Below are 20235 nucleotides of genomic sequence, written 5' to 3' on the forward strand. Positions count from 1 at the left end.
GTTTGAAGGTGGTTAGCACCAAAAGGCCTCATCATAACAAAGGAGGCTATTTACCTTTCATGTAGTTTATCTGAAGTCTCCATCCAGACGGAAGAAAGGAGAAAAGGGGGTGGGATTGTGATGCCTGAAACTGTCACTGGAAGAGGGGGGTGATTGGGTGGGACTACTGGGGAACCCCTTAAAACCTCGAATGGGAGAGCTTGAACCCCAAGTCCTGTCTAGCACGCCTGCAACCACTTTTTCTTAATAAAGGATTCCTGTTGGAAGAATTATTCCAAGAGTTCTGTCTTCTTAAAATGCAAAGTGGGGTGGGTCCTTACAGAGACTGTACCTGCCTAGAGCCAAATCTGCATGTCTATCCTGGGCAAGATCAAGTCAAGACTGGGATCTCTATGGTCCAGGATGGGCGTGGCAGCTTTAGCTGACTTGATCTGATTGGGCAGGAATACAATCTAAACCCAGTGGTGGATTCTCCATTTCCAGTGCTGGAGAATTTGCAGGAGCTCTAGTGAGATCCTGCTGCCCTTCTTCTGGCAGAAGTCAAAAAGTGGGGCAGGTCTGACATGTTCTTCTCTTCTAAAGGGCTTGTGGTGTAATGATATCAAAATGTTTCAGAAATTTAATTAATTCTTGGTTTTTTCCAGCTCTAAGATAATTTTGCAATTTTGGGTTGTTTAATGGCTTATCTTTTTGTTCTGTTAGAAGGATGCAAAGATCAATTGTATCAGACAGATAGTCCTGGCAGATGGCCCAATATAGAAAACACCAAAGGGCAATAGGTTTTCCTTCTCACTGAAGTCATAAAAGCGAAAAGAGGATGATGCTACCTCACTCTCTATATACATGCTCACAGATGGTAATTCTTATTGCATGCTTGCTTCTTTCTCTTGGCATACTGAGACTACACAGAGGCTATTTTGTAAACTGCCCTGCAGGGAATTTTAACCAAAGACAGTTCAACCTAACTGATACACATACAGACACACATGTATCAATACTTAAGAATGAACAAGGTACATAATCTGGTGGTATAGATTAACTTTCCTGACTTTCAGTTTTATCACTGGGAATTTTTACTTTGATTTCTGTAGGTATTGCAAGTGATCCAGCAAAAAAATGAATACATAGCTACTATGTGATCTTTGGACATTGTGACAGGAGCTTGGCCTTTTATTGCCAATTTAAAACATGTGATTTAATGCAGGAGGAATACATATTGCCTAAAATTATAAAATGGCAAAGTATTTATATTCAAACAAATTACCTCTTCATTTTATGAATCCAGAAATGTCAACAGGATCTAAACCTCACAAATTACTAGGACTGAAACATAGTACATGTTTTGTACACCTACTATATTTATTCTAAACAACTTAAAATATTGCTAGGTGAATATTAATTATTTGCAAGAGTTCTCAAATGAAGAATTGTAATACATTGTATTAACTAATAAAGATTTGGAACCTGAGAGTATTTATATAAGTATATATCAACTACCTACGGATGCCAAGCAATTAGTCAAGCATCCATTAATTCAAAAAGGTGGGACGATTTCTTGACATTAATTCTAAGGTAAAGGTTAACAACAAGGAAAAAGTACTTTAATTCTGAATAACAGAAACAAAAAGACATAATCGTGTGTAAAATTCTCAATTCCCAACAGTTATGGTATGTTACAGATAACACAGAATCATTTCTTATACCTTATTTTTACTATGCTTATAGTTATTATTTTAAAATTGATAAACTTAGTTTTTTTAAAATCTAAAAATTATAATCTGATATGATTTTATAGCATTATAATTGAGTTCTGAGTTCCATAGTCATTTCACAGTAGCTTTTATAATTTATGTCATTACTACAGTTTTGTAGCAATTGCCTTAAAAGCATAGGCTGTTCTTAAATATAGCTGTTAATCCTACAATTGATTTTGTAACCCTACAATTGATTCTGTAGCCCCAAATTAACAGCCAATAATAGCCACTTTTAGTTAGTCAAAAACTGAAACAAAGTCATTTGATTGATTGAATCCAGTTAAATGATTACTGGTCTGTGCATGAAGAACATTAATAGTTGGTATTTTATTGATGATCTAAAATATAACTTGGTATGAATTCAACATAATTAAAAGGAAATATCAGTTAAATATATATGTATACATACAACTTACCAAATAATTAATAATATAAAATCTATCATATTCTTGGTTTTTAGCATTGATTTTACGATGTTGCTTCTTCCTCATGTGGTCCTTGAGTTTGTTCTTATCCTCGAATGTTTTTTCACAGTATAAACATTGGAAACTAAGAGTTAGCAAAAGAAAAATGAAATTATTATAATACTATCAATTAGCAAAATTACTTGTGATGTTAATCAAAGTGGTTCATTTTTAAATATGTAAGACACTCTTTACCAGCATCAGAAAGCTATTTAAGAAAACTTTTATTAATAAATCATTCAAGCAACCTCTGCAGCATCTAAAATCAACTCTGTTCAATTGATAAACTGGAGAGGCAGTTTAATGTAATGGTTAAGGTATTAGCCTATAAACCAGGAAACTGAATTCTAATTCCACCTTAGGTATGAAAAACCAGCTGGGTGACTTTGAGCCAATCAGTCTCTCTCTCTCTTAGCCCAACTCACTTATAAGGGAAAAACAGAAGGAAAGAGTATTGATATGTTTGTGCCATGAGCTGCATATGAAAAAAAGACGGGATAAAAAAAATCTAAAAATAAAAATTAGAGTGCCTGGAATCTAGGCTCAAATATGACTTATATTATAACCAACCCACAAAAATAGGCAATAAAATTAATAAAGTAACTAGACAATAAAGTTAAGCAGCTAGGAGCACAAGTAGTGTTCTCATCAGTACTCCCAACAAAAGGCCAACACCCACTGAGGGAAAAAAGAATTCTAGAAATAAACCACTGGCTAAAGGGTTTGTGTTGCCAAGAAAACTTCGGTTTCCTGGACCATGCTCTGCATTTCCTATGCAACGGACTCTTGGCAAGGGATGGGCTGCACCTCATGAAAACAGGGGAAAATCTACTCAGAAAAAGACTGGCCCAACTCATTAGAAGGGCTTTAACCTAAAACTGAGGGGGAAAGATGACCAATCATTAGAATCTCTAGAACACAAAACCAATCATAAATCCCAAGAAAACAAATAAAAAAAGTAGGGAGTGATGAGAAAAAAGAAAAAATCAAACGACAATCAGGAGCTCTGGGAAACATACACATAGACAGACATAAAAGCCTTAAATGTTTATATACTAATGCTCAAAGCTTGGGGAATAAACAGGGTGAACTAGAAGCAATAGTATGGGTATGACATAGTTGGCATTACAGAAACCTGGTGGGACAAAACCCATGACTGGAATGGATTGATGGATGGATACTAATTGTTCAAAAGAAACAGAAGTACAAAAAGAGGAGGGGAAGTTGCACTATATGTAAGAGAATACTACGTATCTACAGAAATGCACATGATCAAAGATAAAGGCCCTCCAGAATCTATATGGGTCCATATAAAAGGAAAAAAAGTGACATTGCCATAAGGGTATACTACAGGTCACTCAACCAATCAGAAGAAATAGATAGACTCTTTCCCAACCAGTTAACAAATGTACAGTATGTAGGAAGCATACCATAGTAGTAATGGGAGACTTCAACTACCCAGATATCAGCTGGGAGACAAACTCTGCAGTGAGTGGGAGATCAAACAGATTGTTAACCAACCTAGCAGACAACTTTGTCACACAAAAGGTGGAGGAACGAATTAGACTTAAAGCTATACTGGACTTAATTCTTACTAATAGAGAAGAAGTGATAGAGAGAGTTGAAGTTTCTGGAACCTTGGGTGAAAGTGACCACATCATACTGAAATTTAATATAATGCGAACACTAGTAATAGAAAACAACCCAACGAATGTCTTAAACTTCAAAAGAGCTGACTTTAACAAACTCAGAGAGTACCTAGGAATGATCCCATGAATGAAAATCCTAAAGGGGAAAACAACCGAAGAAGCGTGGGAAACTCTGAAAAATGTGTTCATAAAAGCCCAGACTAGCACAAGAAAAAGAAAAACAAGAAATTCAAGAAGAAACCAGCATGGCTGCACAAATATCTCTCTGACAACTGAAAGACAAAAAGGTCAAATACAAAAAAATGGAAAGAGGGGCACATAACTAAGGCCAATTATGAGCAGACAGCCAAAACATGCAAAGATGAAATCAGGAAAGCAAATCTTTATTCAGAATGAATAAAGATTTGCAACAGAAATCAAGGATAATAAAGTTTCTTCCAACCTATTAACAAGAAAAAAGTCAACGAAATTGTAGGTCCACTAAAGCAGGGCTTTTCAACTAGTGGTACGGGTACCACCTGTGATACATTGGCACCTGGTAGGTGGTACACGACCATCCTAGAAAAGTAGCAGGGGAGGGGAATGAGCTGAACCGGTGGCAGCACCGCACTAGCCTGAGCGAGAGATGGCTGGAGCTGCAGGGGTGTCAGGGCTCAGCGGAAGCGCCAAGATCAGCCCTTCTTCGGGGCTGTCAGGGCTCAGTGGAAGTGCCAGGATCAATGCCAGGCTCCAGCTGGAGCTCGGCACTGATCCTGGTGCTTCTGCTGAGCCCAGAAGAAGCGCCAATCAGCTGGAAAGTTGCAGCATCTCCAGGGTCTTGTGATTTACATTCAGATGCTTAGCAACTGATTCATATTTATGATGGTAACAGTGTCCCAGGGTCATGTGAAGTGACCAAAACCTGCTGCAACCACCCAGCAGACGGGGGGGGGGGAAATAAAAACCAAACACCCCACACCCCACTGCCAATCCTCAACAGAAATGCTCAAAACAATGAAAACCTCGGACAGGAGGAAGAACGCCGCCTGGTGGACAGGCAGGTGTCTTGCTCGGCTGTGGCTCGGGGGGCACTTTTTTAATGCCAATGTAACTTCAAACACTCACTAAGCAAACTGTTGTAAGTCGAGGACTACCTGTACTTTATCACTTTTTTCCTTTTTTTGGGGGGGGGTCATCAAGTTTTTGACACCTTGCTAGGCAACTGGTGGTACTCGGATACTGCCGTATCCTAAAAGTGGTACAATGGGTGAAAAGGTTGAAAAGCCCTGCACTAAAGAGAGAAGATGGCAAGGAAACAACAGGCAATGGAGAAAGCATCAGTCTTCACACAAAAAGAAACTATAGCCCAACACACCAAAAAAAAAAAAAAAAAAAAAACCCACTGCAAAACTAGAAACAAAAATTAAAATAAGCAAGAAAATGGTAAGAGAACACCTCTCTGACCTTGACAAATATAAATCACCAGGACCCAACAGATTACATCCCAGAGTTCTTTTTTTTAAAATATTTTATTAAGTTTATATAAATAAGGAAAAAGTAGGAACAATGCGGGTATGGGGGGGGAAAGGGATGGGGGATTTAGGATGGAATAAGGATAGGTACAATAATCACATATTTTAACAAACAAGCTACCGTCTGGATCATAATGAGTAAATATCATACTCAACCATTTTTAAAATAGGATTAACTATAACCATATTACTAACAATTAGTAAACAAATAAATTCATCTATGTAAATAAACATGAATAATAAAATCTCAACTAGTCATGATTATTAACATTAACGGTTAGAAATCACTAAATCACTAAAAATAAAGATGTTATCAACCTATAAATTATAACTCAGTTAAAAAATCAATCATCTATTCTAAAATATTAAGTCCTTTTCAGATTCTAATGCGTCTCTAACCATTGATAAAAATTTTCCCAAGTTTTAAAATAAACTGAATCATCTTTTTCTTTCATCTCCAATGTTAATCTATCCATTTCTGCACACTCTAACATTTCAGTAATTATAGCCTGGTCAGATGGTAGATTCTCATTTTTCCAAAATTGGGCAAATACTATCCTTGCAGGTGTTGAAACATGCAGTATCAAGTAGTCATTCTCTTTACCATAATTAGGTCTTAATATTCCTAGCAAAAACAATTCCGGTTTAAATTCTATCTGTATTTTCATCATCTTTTCCAACCATCTATGGGGCTTAGACCAATATTTCTTAGCATTAGGGCATATCCACCAGGCATGGTAATATGTGCCTAGCTGTTGTTTACATTTCCAACAAGTATTTGAAACATTTTTAAACATTTTTGCTAAGTGAACTGGTGTCATATGCCATCTGTAAAACATCTTGTATAAGTTTTCTTTATATGCTGCTGCTTTTGTAAGCTTAATATTTTTATCCCAAAGTTTTTGACAGTCTTCTAAGTCTATAGAATATCCAAAGTTCTTTGCCCATACTATCATTGTTTCTTTCACTTGTTCTTCTTCCATTTTCCAGTTTAAAAGAAATTTATAGTTTCTTAATCAAATTCTCATCTGTTTTTAACAAAATTTTATCTAATGGAGTCTGTTCTTTGTAAAATCCTGTTGATTTTATATCTTTTTCGTATCTTGTTTGAATTTGCAAATAGGACCACCATGTTAAGTCAATACCTTGTTGTTGAAGAGTTCGCCTGTCCTTAAGTTTTCCATCTTTGTCCAAAATATCTTTATAACTAACCAGTTTATCATAGTTAATCAGGTTTGGGTAAGCAAATGCTTCCATTGTTGAAAGCCACTCAGGTATTTTCATATATATTTTATGTTTAATTTTCTCCCATTCTGAGAGTAGTATGTTTCTTATAGCATGATTTTGAAAGTATGCGCTTTAGTTTTCTCATACCATATAAAAGCATGCCAACCTAGTTGAAGATCGTGTCCCTCTAAATAAAGCAATCTTTTATTTCTCAATACAATCCATTCTTTGAACCAAAGCAGAATAGCTGCTTGACAATAAAGTCTCCAATCTGGAAGTCCAAAGCCCCCTCTAGCTTCTTGTAACAGTTTACATTTGATTCTAGCTTTTTTTCTTTGCCATATAAATCTTAAAATCATTGCATTTAGATCATCAAAAAAATTCTTACTCAGTTTAACAGGAACTGTTTGAAATAGAAAAATTAGCTTTGGTAAAATTTTCATCTTGATTGTCGCTATTCTTCCTAGGAGTGATAATTGAAGATTTTCTCACCTTTCCAAGTCTATTTTTATTTATTTCATTAATCTCTCATAATTATCTTCTTTTAATGTAGTATATTTTGCACTTAAATAAATGCCCAAATATTTGACTTTTTTAACTATTTGAAGGTTTGTCATTTTAGCAAGTTGAATTTTTTGTTTATCTGTTAGGTTTGTTAATACTTTAGTCTTTTCCCTATTTATTTTCAGTCCAGCCACTTCTCCAAATTTCTCAATTTTCTGCAAGAGTTTATCGGCTGTTTCCAATGGTTCCTCTAAAATAAAAACCAAGTCATCTGCAAAAGCCTATAGTTTATATTTCTGGTCTTTAATCTCTAGACCTTTAATTTCTGTATCTTGTCTAATATTTCTTGCCAGTACCTCTAATGTAAGGATAAATAACAGGGGAGACAGTGGACATCCCTGTCTGGTACCTTTTTAAATATCAAATCTATCTGTATAATCTCCATTTGAAAGTATTCTTGCTGTTTGTTTCTTATAAATTGCGTGAATTGCTTTGTTAAAATTCTAACCAAGTTGTTGAAACATAAATTGCCAGTTTAAATTATCAAAAGCTTTTTGTGCATCAAGAAATATAAGTTCCATCTGGTTCCCTGGATGGATTTTATAATATTCCAAGACATTTAAAATAATCCTCAAATTGTTCTTTATCTGTCTTTTTGGTAGGAAACCGTTTTGATCTGAGTGAATGAATTCAGTCAAAAAGTTTTTCATTCTTTCTGCCATTATTGCAGCAAAGATTTTATAATCCACATTTATTAGCGATATTGGTCTATAATTTTTAATTAGTGTAAGATCAGTATCTTTTTTAGGTATCAAAGTAATATTAGCTTCAGTCCATGAGTCCGGTATTTTTGTCTGTGTGAAGACTTCATTACATAAATCTTTCAAGCTTGGAGTTATAATATTGATAAATATGCATCAATATGATAAATCTTCAGAGTCAGTTAAATCTACAATACAATGGAAACTAATTGAATAGAAAAATACAAATGGTGAGAGTCAGGAAGAGATAACATAAAGGAAGTAAGATAAACCATATAGGCAAAAATAGTTGGGTCTGAGAAAGGAAGAAAAGAAGCCATAAAAATATATAGGAAATGATGAGCCGAGGTGGCGCAGCAGTTAGAGTGCAGTACTGCAGGCCACTTTAGCTGACTGTGTTCAGCAGGTCAGCGGTTCAAATCTCACCGGCTCAAGGTTGACTCAGCCTTCCATCCTTCTGGGATAGGTAAAATGAGGACCCAGATTGTTGGGGGAAATGTAAGTATATATATACACTGCTTACTGGTGTACACCGCTTAGAGAGTGCTTGCATTTAAAGCAGTATATAAGTCTCATAAATAAATAAATAAATGGCTAGCCTTCCTGGACAGGCTGAATGGGAAAATAGGAAACTAAGCCAAATAAGATAAGAAGAGAGGCACACTGAATTGAAAAGCAGGAAAGGAACGTATTGTTTAAAATGGGGACATAAATATCTACTGAGTTTAAAATAACCATTTAAATGTCTAATTTTTCTTATTCTTATTGTATATGTGAATATGATTTAATATGTTACCAGGAAATGTGTATAGGCGGTCGGAAAGAGTGTAACCTCATACTACCTCAGCCAATGGGGAAAGAGGAGGGCTGTAGCGGCCGGTGATAGGGATGAATAAAAGAAGGAGATATTTTGGGTTAAAACTTTGGAGAGAACCAAGCTTTGATAGCTTCTCTCCCCGCTTATTGCAATAAACGAAACAAAAGGCCTTCACTGTGTCTTGGCTGGTTATTGGTCAGGCGAGCTTGCCTCTGGTCACAAAGGAAAGTAGTCAGGAGCACATAACAGCCTTGGGGGCTCGTCCGGGATTTGCATCCGTTCCATCTTTGGCAGCCGGGGATATTTGAAAGGGGAGTGCGCACCTGGGTAAGTTTTTCCCAGCCCTAAAGGTCGGATTGCCCCTGCTCAAACAAGGAAGAATTGGAGATCCCGAGATGGAAAGCCAGGACCAGTGAAAACCTAAGGGAAAGTCGGCCAACTTAAGAAAGGACTTCAACTCAGCCTGCCAGGTTAGATACGAGAGGGGTATCTATATATCAGAGGGGTGTTAATGGGCAATAAGAGTTTAAAGAGGAGGGATGCCTCCCCGGCCAGTGTGCCGGCCAATAAGGAAAAAGAGGAAAGGTATTTACATTCCGGAATGAATCCCTTAGGGAGATGGGCATCCCTTAGGGAGAATGTTGGAGTATTTTAAGTCAATGCTTTAAACAAGGCATTTGAACAAAGGAAGGATGATACATTACAGTATATATTTGGCCTAAGTACATGTTTGGCCAGCCAATAAATTAAATTGGGCTTCTCAGCTTGACATAGAGCGGTGGGGAATGGATAGGCAGTAGTTAAGGTCTATCAGAAACGCTCCTTGCATTTCCCTACTGCCTGGAGAACAAGCCACAAGTTGCCCCAAGAGAGTAAAAGTGGAAATTTAAAGTGGAAATGATGTTTAATGGTCTGTATGTTTGTGTGTTTATATTGACTCATTTCTAAAGACCTGGGGGAGGGGAGGGAGAGACCCTCTAATAGTAATATACAAAACAACGTCTTATTCCAAAAGGAAAATTGGGAAATGGAGCTCATTGGTTTTGAAAAAGTTCCTTGAAAATAAGAATGATTGTTTTGCCTGGGGTGAAGCATTTGGAATTTTTTTGTGTCTGGTGTAAAAGCAAGAAAGGATGAAGAAGGCTAGTTTCTTAGTAATTAGAAGGACAATGGAAGGTGTTAAAAGAATGGAAATAATCAGATGGAAGAGAGGGAAAGAGAGAGAGAGAGAAAGAAAGGAGCTGTGTGAAGTTTTATGCCTGGCCAGGATGAAAGGCGAGAACTCTGACCTGCTATTTTGTGTGAAAGAGTTAAGTAGAAAGCTATGCATTTCTTCAGGTTCCTACAGTTTGGAAGGTGACAAGAGAGGGGAAAACCCCTCTCCAAGGGGGGGGAATTGTCCCCCCCTAACAGCTTTTGAAATCAGGCAATCTAGGAAAGAATTGCCCAAACTAATAGAAGATCCTATTGAAGTAGGAAAACGGGTTAGAAATGTTTTTAGGACCAATGGAAAGCATGGGAAGGTATTAGGGTACAAATGCAGAAATTAGGCACATGGAAAACTAAAACAATAGAAGATTTATTACCGGTAAAAGAGGCTCAGTAAGTATATGCGAAGAGAGAAGAGGAGAGAGATAAACGTGAGATAAGATAAAAATGATGGCTCAATTGTTGCAAACAGGCCAGCAAAGAGGATGGGGAAGAGTAATTAGGAAATCAGTAAGGCAGGTTGGGGGTGAGGACAGCCAGTTGGCACCAGGGGATATAAATCCCTAGGAGAAAATTTTTTCCCAGTCCTTAAATAAATAAATAAATGTGCCTTTTGTAAGGGGGAAGGACACTGGGAAAATGAGTACCTTAAGAGGAAGGAGGGGGAATAACTAGCAAATTTGGTGAATTTTGAGGATTAGGGGTGTCAGGGGACTAATCTGTTTTCTGGTTCAGCTTTTTAAGAACCCCTGATAAACCTTAAAGTTTGGATCCCTGGAGGAGAAAAGGGTATACTCAGTGGATTCCAGACTACGAGATTTACCCTAAACTATATACCTCCAGGAATGCAAATTGGGAAAGGGAAGATTAAGGATCAGGGAATTGTGGGACATGTAGTAAAAGCAACAATATTTAAATCTGCTATGGTCCAGACAGTAGTAAAAGGACCTGGACTTTGTATTGGTTAAAAGGAGCTGCAATTTGGCCAGGGGGTACTTAATTGGTAAATTGGGGGTTGTTATTATGGGGAATGAAAGAGAAATAATTGTAAATATTATGACCTTGAGTGAGGAAACTCAAGAAAAAGTGGACCCTCTTATATGGGCCCAAGAGGGCAATAGAAGAGGGGTATACATGGATCCTTTAAAGGTGACTTTAAAGAACCCTGGTGAAGTAATTCACCAGATATAGTATAACATTACATTGGAAGGAAAAATGGATTTAAAGCCCATGGTGGAAGGGCTATTGAAGGAGGGTGAAATTTTTGAGCAATCCTTTTAAACATGTTTAGTTTGTTACTTTTTTATCCCAAGAATTTCTGCCTTGGAAATGTAAGAGATACAGAAAAAAGAAGAAGAAAAAAAAGGGGGGGGGAGGCAGTTTCTGTCTGCATGTTGTTGTTTTTTAAAGAACAGAAATTGAGTAAAATTTCCTGACTGTAAGAATAATTAATCAGTGGGATAATTTTCTCCAGAAACTGTGGATGCTTCATTATTGGAGGGTTTTGGGAGGAGGTTAGAAATTGATAGGTTCTGAAATGGATAGAGTTTCCTGTTTCAGTAAGAGGTTGGACTAGAGGACCTCTAATGTCCCATCCAACTCTGATATTCTGTTTTTGTACCGTATATGCCGGCGTATAAGGCGACTTCCGCAAGCGTTAAAATCGGTGCCAAAGACGGGGGTCGTCTTATACGCCGAGTCGTCTTATACGCCGGAAATACTGGTAGTTTCCGGCGTATAAGATGACGTTCTAGGAATGCGATTCGGCGCCAAAGACGGGGCTCATCTTATACGCTGGGTTGCCTTGTACGCCGGCATATACGGTATGTGTGGCATGCTTCAGTGATCTTCCTTTGCATTTTAGTTTGGATTTATCCTTAATAATGCATTTGAGGGTATTCTTGTCAAAGGAACAATCTTATGATGTTTTATTTAACATCTGATAAATATGTGTCTTTGGGACTCCTTGCTACTGCAGAAAAGATGATTAATTGCTGCATACTGTGTGTGTACAATTTGTTTTCCTTTTCCTTGGAGCCAAGGAGGGGAAGGGAAATCCTTATAGAAAACCAATTTGGTTTCAGGGTTATAGCCACAGGCTGCAAGGCTGGATTTGAGTTCAAATCCTGCTTTAGCCACGAGGGTTGGCTGAATGTTTTGGGGCTGGTTTATTTTTGTTCAGCCCTAGGAGGAAGGTATTGGCAAGCCACTTCTGTAAATGTTATGGCAATTTTCCTCCTGAGGGCTGTTTCAAGCAAAAGTTTTGTATAAATTTTTACTCTGCCTGGTTTAGTGAGTGGGGGAAGGGGGAGACAATCTTTTGTCTTCTTAGCTATCCTGGTATTCTTTGATGTGCTGCCACAAGAGTGATTTGAATGTTATTTGCCTGAGACAAAAGGTATTCCAGAAATGTTGGCCCAATGCTAATTGGTGAGCCTATGTGCTTTACCTTTTAAAATCCTGAATGTGTTATTTACAATAAGTTTATTGAGTTATATTTTTGTAACATGGTATCTAATCAGGGTGAAAGGGGGAGGAGAAAGAAAAATGTGACAATTTTTGATAGAGCTTCCATGGACAAGTATAGTCTATCTGATACAGGACAAATGGTGTTTTTTTTCTTTCCTCCACTTTTAAGCTGTGAAAGCAAATACATTTTTATGTAGCTTCCCAGTTTTGTAAGATTTTATTCTGGGAATTATAAAGAAATGGGACAGCAACTTTTTGGCAGAAGAAAGGATTGAGGGTGTTTAGCAAATAAAGCCCAATTGGTATGAAAGGAGGTAAAATATCTAGAATATATTATAGTTGAAGGGGAAAGGAAAATAGATAGTAAAAGGATTGAGGATATAGTAGATTTATAATTACCAAACAACAAAAGTGGTCTTAAGGGGATTCTGTGGTTATCACAAGGTACTGCAAGAATGGTGATCCAAAAACTATATGAGGGGAATCATTGGGGAATTAAAGCATAGGTAGAAATGTATTTGAAATTCCATGCTACCCTTGGAATTTATGGGATAGCCCAAAGAGCTACAGAGGGATGTCTGATATGTAAAAGGGTTAATAAAGGGTTAAGGCTCCCAAAGGAGGGAGACAAATAGCTAAATGTAGAACAAGTACTGGGGTCTCTGTCTTCTCTTTGACAGGAAGGCTTGGTGGTGCAAACAACTCCTTTTGGAATTTCCAGTCCATAAGATCCAGCCGGAACAGTGGGTGCTGATACTTAAATGGAAGGAGGAACTTCTACAACCAAAGAAGGGAAGTTTCTTATATTAAATCTGCTGTCCGGAGGGCTGAGAAGGGTTGGACTCACTACACACGAGCAAAGGTGGTGACTGGACCTGAAAGAGGGTAGACGGTTGTTCCAGGACAAGGACTGAAAGCCACGTTTAAAAGTACTTGAATAGGTACTGGACCAGAACCCCTACCTATTTTGAATATCTCTATTAGAATTTCAAGTGACTCCAGATGAAGAACAAAAATGTTGGTGGTGACTCATCAGAGAAATAAAAGTTGTTTGTTACAAATAAAATGAATAACTAAGTCAGAAGTCATACCATTAGAAACTGAAAACGCAGAATTGTACATTGTAAGAATTAGGTGGTAAATGTATATCTTTTGTTATTGTCACTGTGATTGCTGTATCTGTTATTATTGTTGTAATTGTGGATCAATTTGTGGGTGTGAAATACTGTGTAAAAATCATGAGGGGTGGATTCTACTTCTAATATTACTGAAGACAACACACCAGAACAGCCTGGGAAATAAAGGTAAATATATATATATATATAATTGTGGGATTTAAAGATAGATGACAATCATGAAGCAGAATGGATATTGCAAAAGGAATCAGAAAGGTGGCGAAAGCTCCTGAACAAAAATATGAAAATATGTGGGGTGATTGGAGTTGATTAACGAATTAGCTTCCCAATTTTGGATGGTTAAAACAAATATTTATAGGACTAGTGTTTATAGTTGTAATAGGTATTATGTGTTGTGTCTGTCTCCAATGTTTACTCTGCTGTATTTCATTTTGCACCAAAACATTGGGGTCAGTAGCGAAAAACATCTCTGGAGAAGATGTACAGATTCAATTTATGTTATCTAATATAGCCAAAAATGAAGATTCATCAAAGTATACAGAAATACAGGAGGGATTGATAAATATGCATCAATATGATAAATCTTCAGAGTCAGTTAAACCTACAATACAATGGAAACTAATTGAATAGAAAAATACAAATGGTGAGAGTCAGGAAGAGATAACATAAAGGAAGTAAGATAAACCATATAGGCAAAAATAGTTGGGTCTGAGAAAGGAAGAAGAGAAGCCATAAAAATATATAGGAAATGGCTAGCCAGGAAGGACAGGTTGAATGGGAAAATAGGAAACTAAGCCAAATAAGATAAGAAGAGAGGCACACTGAATTGAAAAGCAGGAAAGGAACGTATTGTTTAAAATGGGGACATAAATATCTACTGAGTTTAAAATAACCATTTAAATGTCTAATTTTTCTTATTCTTATTGTATATGTGAATATGATTTAATACAGTGGTTCTCAACCTTTTTAATGCCGCGACCCCCAACCCCCTCGTAAGTCGAGGACTACTCAACCGGTCGTAAGTCGAGGACTACTCAACTGGTGCAGCACTGTTTGCAGAATGGGACTTTTGGCGGGCTCAGCAGGGCAGAGACAGCCTGGACAATTCCTATTGGCTTTTGAAAGCCAATAGAATAGACTCTATTCAAGAGAGTCTATTCTATTGGCTTTCAAAAGCCAATAGAATAAAAGGGAGTAGCACAGCTAAGGAAAAGGGGGAAAAAATGGCGGACTGGCGTTGTTTGGCGACCCCCGTGAAATGGTCGTTCGACCCCAAATGGGGTCCCGACCCACAGGTTGAGAACCACTGATTTAATATGTTATCAGGAAATGTGTATAGGCGGTCGGAAAGAGTGTAACCTCATACTACCTCAGCCAATGGGGAAAGAGGAGGGCTGTAGCGGCCGGTGATAGGGATGAATAAAAGAAGGAGATATTTTGGGTTAAAACTTTGGAGAGAACCAAGCTTTGATAGCTTCTCTCCCCGCTTATTGTAATAAACGAAACAAAAGGCCTTCACTGTGTCTTGGCTAGTTATTGGTCAGGCGAGCTTGCCTCTGGTCACAAAGGAAAGTAGCCAGGAGCACATAACAATATCTTGTAGTGCTACATAAGATTCTGCAGGAAGTTCATCAGGTCCTGGTGTTTTATCTTTCTTTTGCTTTTTTATTGCCTCTGTAATCTCCATCATTGATATATTCTCATTTAGCCTCTGCCGCATATTCTCAGGAACCTTTGGGAGGTTTGCTTCTTTTAAGTAATCCTGGACTGCTTCTTTAGAGACCATGTCCGCCTTATAAAGTGTCTCTTAGTAAGCCTTCGTAATTTTTTTCATTGTCATTGTGACAGTGTAGCTCACCCTCTGAATCCCATAGCTTACTTATTAATCTTTTTTCTCTTTCTTTTTTAAATCTATATGCAAGCCATCTCCCTGGTTTATTAGCATTTTCAAAGAAATTCTATTTAGATCGTTTAATCTGTTGTGCCATTGTATTCATCTCAAGTAAATTTAATTTGTGTTTTAATAATTCCATTTGTATCTTCAGCTTTTTTTTTGCGGATCCAATTATAACTCAGATTCCAGAATACTAAGTTGTTCTTTCAATCTATGGTGAGTATGTTTCTTTTCTTTATTCTTTTTGGCAAGATAAGTTATAGCCAAACTTATAGTATGCTTTTGCCGTGTCCCATACAATTTGAATAGAAGTTTCTTCTTTTTTATTAATTTTAAAGAAAAAATCCATTTCTTTTGTTGCAAATTATAGAAATTCCTTTTCCTTCAATATTGATTTATTCAAAGACCATCTCGATCTTTTCCTAGATCCTTTCCAGGTCATTTTAATTGGATTATGATCTGCCCAAATATTCGATTCTATTTCAATTTCTTGTATCGTGGTCTTTAAATCATGAGAAGCCATTTCATGTCAATTCTTGACCACAATTTATGTCTATTAGAATAAAAAGTGTATTGTGCTTTTTCCGGATTCATCTGTCTCCATGTATCCTGTATACAGAGTTCATCTTTCATTTTTAGAAAGGGTTTAGGTAAGATATTACTTCCTTTTTTCCCTTGTTTTTAACTTTTGTAGTCCCATACTGGATCAACGATTGCATTAAAATCACCAAGCATACACAGGTTATAATAATTTAAGTCCACAAGTTTATCATATAATTGCTGAAAAATTGATCTTGTTTCTCATTGGGAGCATATATCGCAACCATCAGTATTTGTTTTTGGTTCCATGTGATCTCCACCATTAATATTCTTCCCTCTTCGTCAACATAAATTTGTTTTGAGTTCATCTTTTCTTTTATGTATAAAGCTATCCCTCTTTTCTTTTGTGATGCCAAAGAGAAATAAAGTTTACCTAGTTTTGATTGTTCAAGGATTCTAGAATGTTGTATCTTAATATGTGTCTCCTGGAGACAGATTATGTCCATTTTTACCTTTTGTAATCTATGAAATATTTTATTCCTTTTTGATGGGGAGTTAAGACCATTTATATTTATTGAAAAAAATTCCAATTTCCTCCATGATTTCAATTATGTCAGGATCTCAATTTTCTAAGAGAACATATCTGTCTCTGATCTTTAGGTCTAACATCTTCCTCTGAGTCTTTTGGCTACTTCTTCCTCTGTTTGTTTTGATGTTTCTGTAGTCATTTCCTCTGATTTCTTAGATTCTGCCTCGCCTTTTTCCAAGAAGGCTCCATGATTGTCAAAGAAATCCTCTGCTTGTCGTGGAGTGCTCACTCTATATCTTTTTGAATCCCAAAAAATTAGTAATCCTTCTGGGATCAACCATCTGAAATTCACTCCTCTGCTAATCAATTTCCTTGTTAAGAATTGGTATTCTCTTCGAGCTTTTCTAATTCTTCTTGGAATCTGTTTGAGAACTACCAGTTCTTTATCTTTATCTTTATATTTCAGTGGTTGATCCCTTACTACTCTCAGGATCTCATCTCGTACTGCTCTTTTACTTTACTTTTACTGGGCACTCTGTTTCTTCTTGCATAATTTGAATTCACTCTATAAACCTGATCGACTTCTCTTTTGATTTGATCCATTTCCATTCCAAGCAAGTCCGCCAATAATTCACTCATCAATACTAACAGGTTCTCATCACTCTCTTCTATCATGTTTTGAAATCTTAGAAAGCATTATGCCCTTTCTATCTCCATCATTGCTATACTTTCTTCCAGCTCCGCATTAGATTGCGCCAATCTCTGATTTTCATCTTGCAGAGCTTCTGATTTCTGATCCACTACTACTGACTTGTCTTCTATTTTTTGCATTCTTTGAATATGTAACATTGCCTCTTGAAAGGCTTCCATTTTTTGGTCCATCTTAAGCAAATCATTTTTCAAGTCTTCAAAGTCCTTTTTCATTTCCATTTTAAAGTCTACAATTGCCTGGAGAATGGCTTGCGTATTCTTTTGCTGAGTGTCCAGTTTTAAAAACGTTGTAATCGATTTTTTGAAGCGCTGGACTCACTGAGGTTGATGCAGGAGCCGAGGAGCCCTTCCTCACCCCTTTCGCCAAATTTGAAACACTCATCTTGGTTACTGTATTTATTTATAATCCACCATCAAGCCCAATGGCCCAGTTAGTTATAATCCAAAAATAGGGCCCGATGGCCAATTATAATCCACCAAATAGTTCAAAAAAGGAAAGAAGTAAAAAAGAAAAATTATAATCCAAAACCCTCGTATTATCAAGTATCAAGGTCAAAAGTAGTTTAAAAAATATAAAAGCCAAAAAGAAAAAAAAAGGTAAAAATAAAAGTGAGAATATCCAATACAAGTATTGTTAAAATGTAGGAAAAAATATAAAAAGGAATACAAAGTCTCTAGACAAAGAAAACAAATAGAAAAAGAGGAACATAAAGGATATGTTTATATCCACACAGCAAAGCTGATAAAAAAGGAACAATAGAAAAAAAAAGAAAAGAAAAAAAGCAGTATCCAATTTATAATCCAGTTAGAGACTTACAAATCTTCTTCTGTAGTTTCCTTATTTTGAAAAGAATAAAGCAAATCCAAAAAAGGGAACCAGACACAAAGCAAAGCAAAGCAAAGCAAAGCAAAAAAAGTCTCTCTTAGTAATCTCCAAGAGAGATAGGAATGTCTGGGCAGACAGCCAAGTGTCTGGGCATTGAGCCAAACTCCACAGCTGAATCAACAAAGTTAGTGTAAAAAAAAAAGAACAAAGGAGAAAAGTTGCAAAATAACCACCAGGGAACGCTGTTTCTTTCCCCGCCGTTTACATAGAAAGAAAGTAAAAGAAAAAGTTCCAGCAGTAAATACACAAAACTAACATTTTAAAGATTTCTAAAAAAGAGCAATTAAGGTGGATTTTCCCAAGTAGGATAGTAATAAGTCTTCTTTCCCTCTATAGTAAAACAGGCTGATTCCTTCAATCTAGCTTAAATTCAAAAAGTTTTCAAAAGTTTTAAAACGCTGAAACCGCTGTTTTTCGGAAAGCGGGAGAAGCAAAAATCCCCTCTTCCTCCTCCCTTTAGGCTTCCAGCTTTACTTTAAAGGCAGACAATTTTCTCAAAGGTCCACTTTGCAACAAAAACTGATATCATCTCACCCGGACCAGTTGCTTGCTTCCTGAAACATCTGACTCCTATCTCCGATGATCTGCTGAAGATGGCAGCAAACGCGAAGCTCTCCGCCTTTCTCTCGTCGGTTCCAGAGGTTATTTTGAGTTCAGAGAGCCGGCTACCACCGGCTCCCTTTCCTCAAATAATTCACCTCTCAATGGCCACCCCTCCAGGGTGGCATTCAGCCCTGATGGGCCTGCCAGCGAAAGAAATTTGGACCCTGCGAACGGAGAGTCGTATCCCAGGGTCTACTGCCAACGATGCCACCGGAAGCCTCCGATGTCACCAGAAAAAAACAGATCAAGGAAACTACAGACCAATCAGTTTAACATCAATACCTGCAAAGATCTTAGAAAAGATAATCAAAAAACAGATCTGCAAATAACTAGAAGCAAACAAAGTTATAGCTAGTAACCAGCACAGATTTGTTAAAAACAGATCATGCCAAACCAATCTTATTTCATTTTTCGATAAAGTGACTAAACTAGTAGACCAGCAAAATGCTGTGGACGTAGTATACTTAGACTTCAGTAAGGCATTTGATATATAGTAGACCACAACCTACTCCTTGGTAAGCTAGAAAAAGGTGAAATAGACAACATCACTACCAGATGGATCTGTAGCTGGCTGGCAAATTGTACTCAACGAATAGTCTTCAAAGGCACTACATCCACATGGAGAGAAGTAAGCAGTGGGGTACCACAAGGTTCTGTCTTAGGCCCAGTACTCTTCAACATCTTCATAAATGACTTAGAGGAGGGAATTGAAGGGGAACTCATCAAATTCACAGATGACACCAAACTGGCAGGAATAGCCAACACCCGAGAAGACAAACTCAGGATTCAAAAAGACCTTGCAAACTTGAACAATAGGCCCTGTCCAACAAAATGAGTTTCAATGTGGAGAAAAGCAAAGTTTTAGATTTAGGTAGGAAAAATCAAAGGTACAAGTACAGACTGGGCGAGAACTGGCTTAAAAAGAGTAACTGTGAAAGGGACCTTGGAGTCCTAGTGGATGATCATTTAACCATGAGCCAGCAATGTGCAGCAACAGCCAAAAAAGCCAATACAATCCTGGGTTGTATAAACAGAGGCATAGAATCAAGATCACATGAAGTATTAGTACTGCTTTATAAAACCCTAGTAAGACCACACTTAGAATACTGCAGGCAATTTTGGTCACCATATCACAAAAAAGATGTTGAGAGTTTGGAAAAAAATCAGAAAAGAGCAGCTAAGATATCCAAGGCCCGGAGACTAAAACATACAAAGAATGGCTGCAGGACTTAGGTTTGGCAAGTCTAAAGAAAAGAAGAAATAGGGGAGACATGATAGTAGTATTCCAGCACTGTTTTAATTCTTGGCTATATACAAATAGATACCTGTCAATTTTTTTCTGAAGAACATCCAAAAACTCCTTACAGTTCACAATGTTATCTGGCAATCCAATATTGAATGCATGATCTTTTGTCATGTGATTGAGAAGGACTGACCTAAAAAATAAATGAAACAGAATATAGGTGTTGCTTCCCCCCCCCACATACATTTCAGGTCCCCACTAAATAAACTCAAATGAAAACCATAATCCTTAGAATTAAGCATTGCTGCTTAGATTTCCAATTTCACTG

General features: G+C 37.1%; 1 protein-coding gene across 3 annotated transcripts in view; it reads right to left on the reverse strand.

Moving 5' to 3' along the window:
• Positions 1–223: 223 nt before the first annotated feature.
• The window catches only part of LOC120298427 (zinc finger protein 277-like), an 81547-nt gene continuing 61535 nt past the window's right edge, over positions 224–20235 (reverse strand). Inside the window, exons 7-8 of one of the 3 annotated variants that reach the window (XM_039322188.1) lie at positions 19990–20100; positions 226–2303 (exon numbers count right to left, since the gene is read on the reverse strand). In XM_039322188.1, coding sequence (XP_039178122.1) covers positions 2138–2303; positions 19990–20100 — 277 coding nt within the window. In that variant the 3' untranslated portion in view covers positions 226–2137. Of the gene's footprint in view, positions 2304–19989; positions 20101–20235 lie in introns of all 3 variants that reach the window. The other 2 variants (XM_039322189.1, XM_039322191.1) reach the window with 2 other exon arrangements.

This window comes from Crotalus tigris, unplaced genomic scaffold (assembly GCF_016545835.1).
Source record: "Crotalus tigris isolate CLP2741 ecotype Arizona unplaced genomic scaffold, ASM1654583v1 scf7180000023869.103957, whole genome shotgun sequence".
NCBI classification, from domain to species: domain Eukaryota; kingdom Metazoa; phylum Chordata; class Lepidosauria; order Squamata; family Viperidae; genus Crotalus; species Crotalus tigris.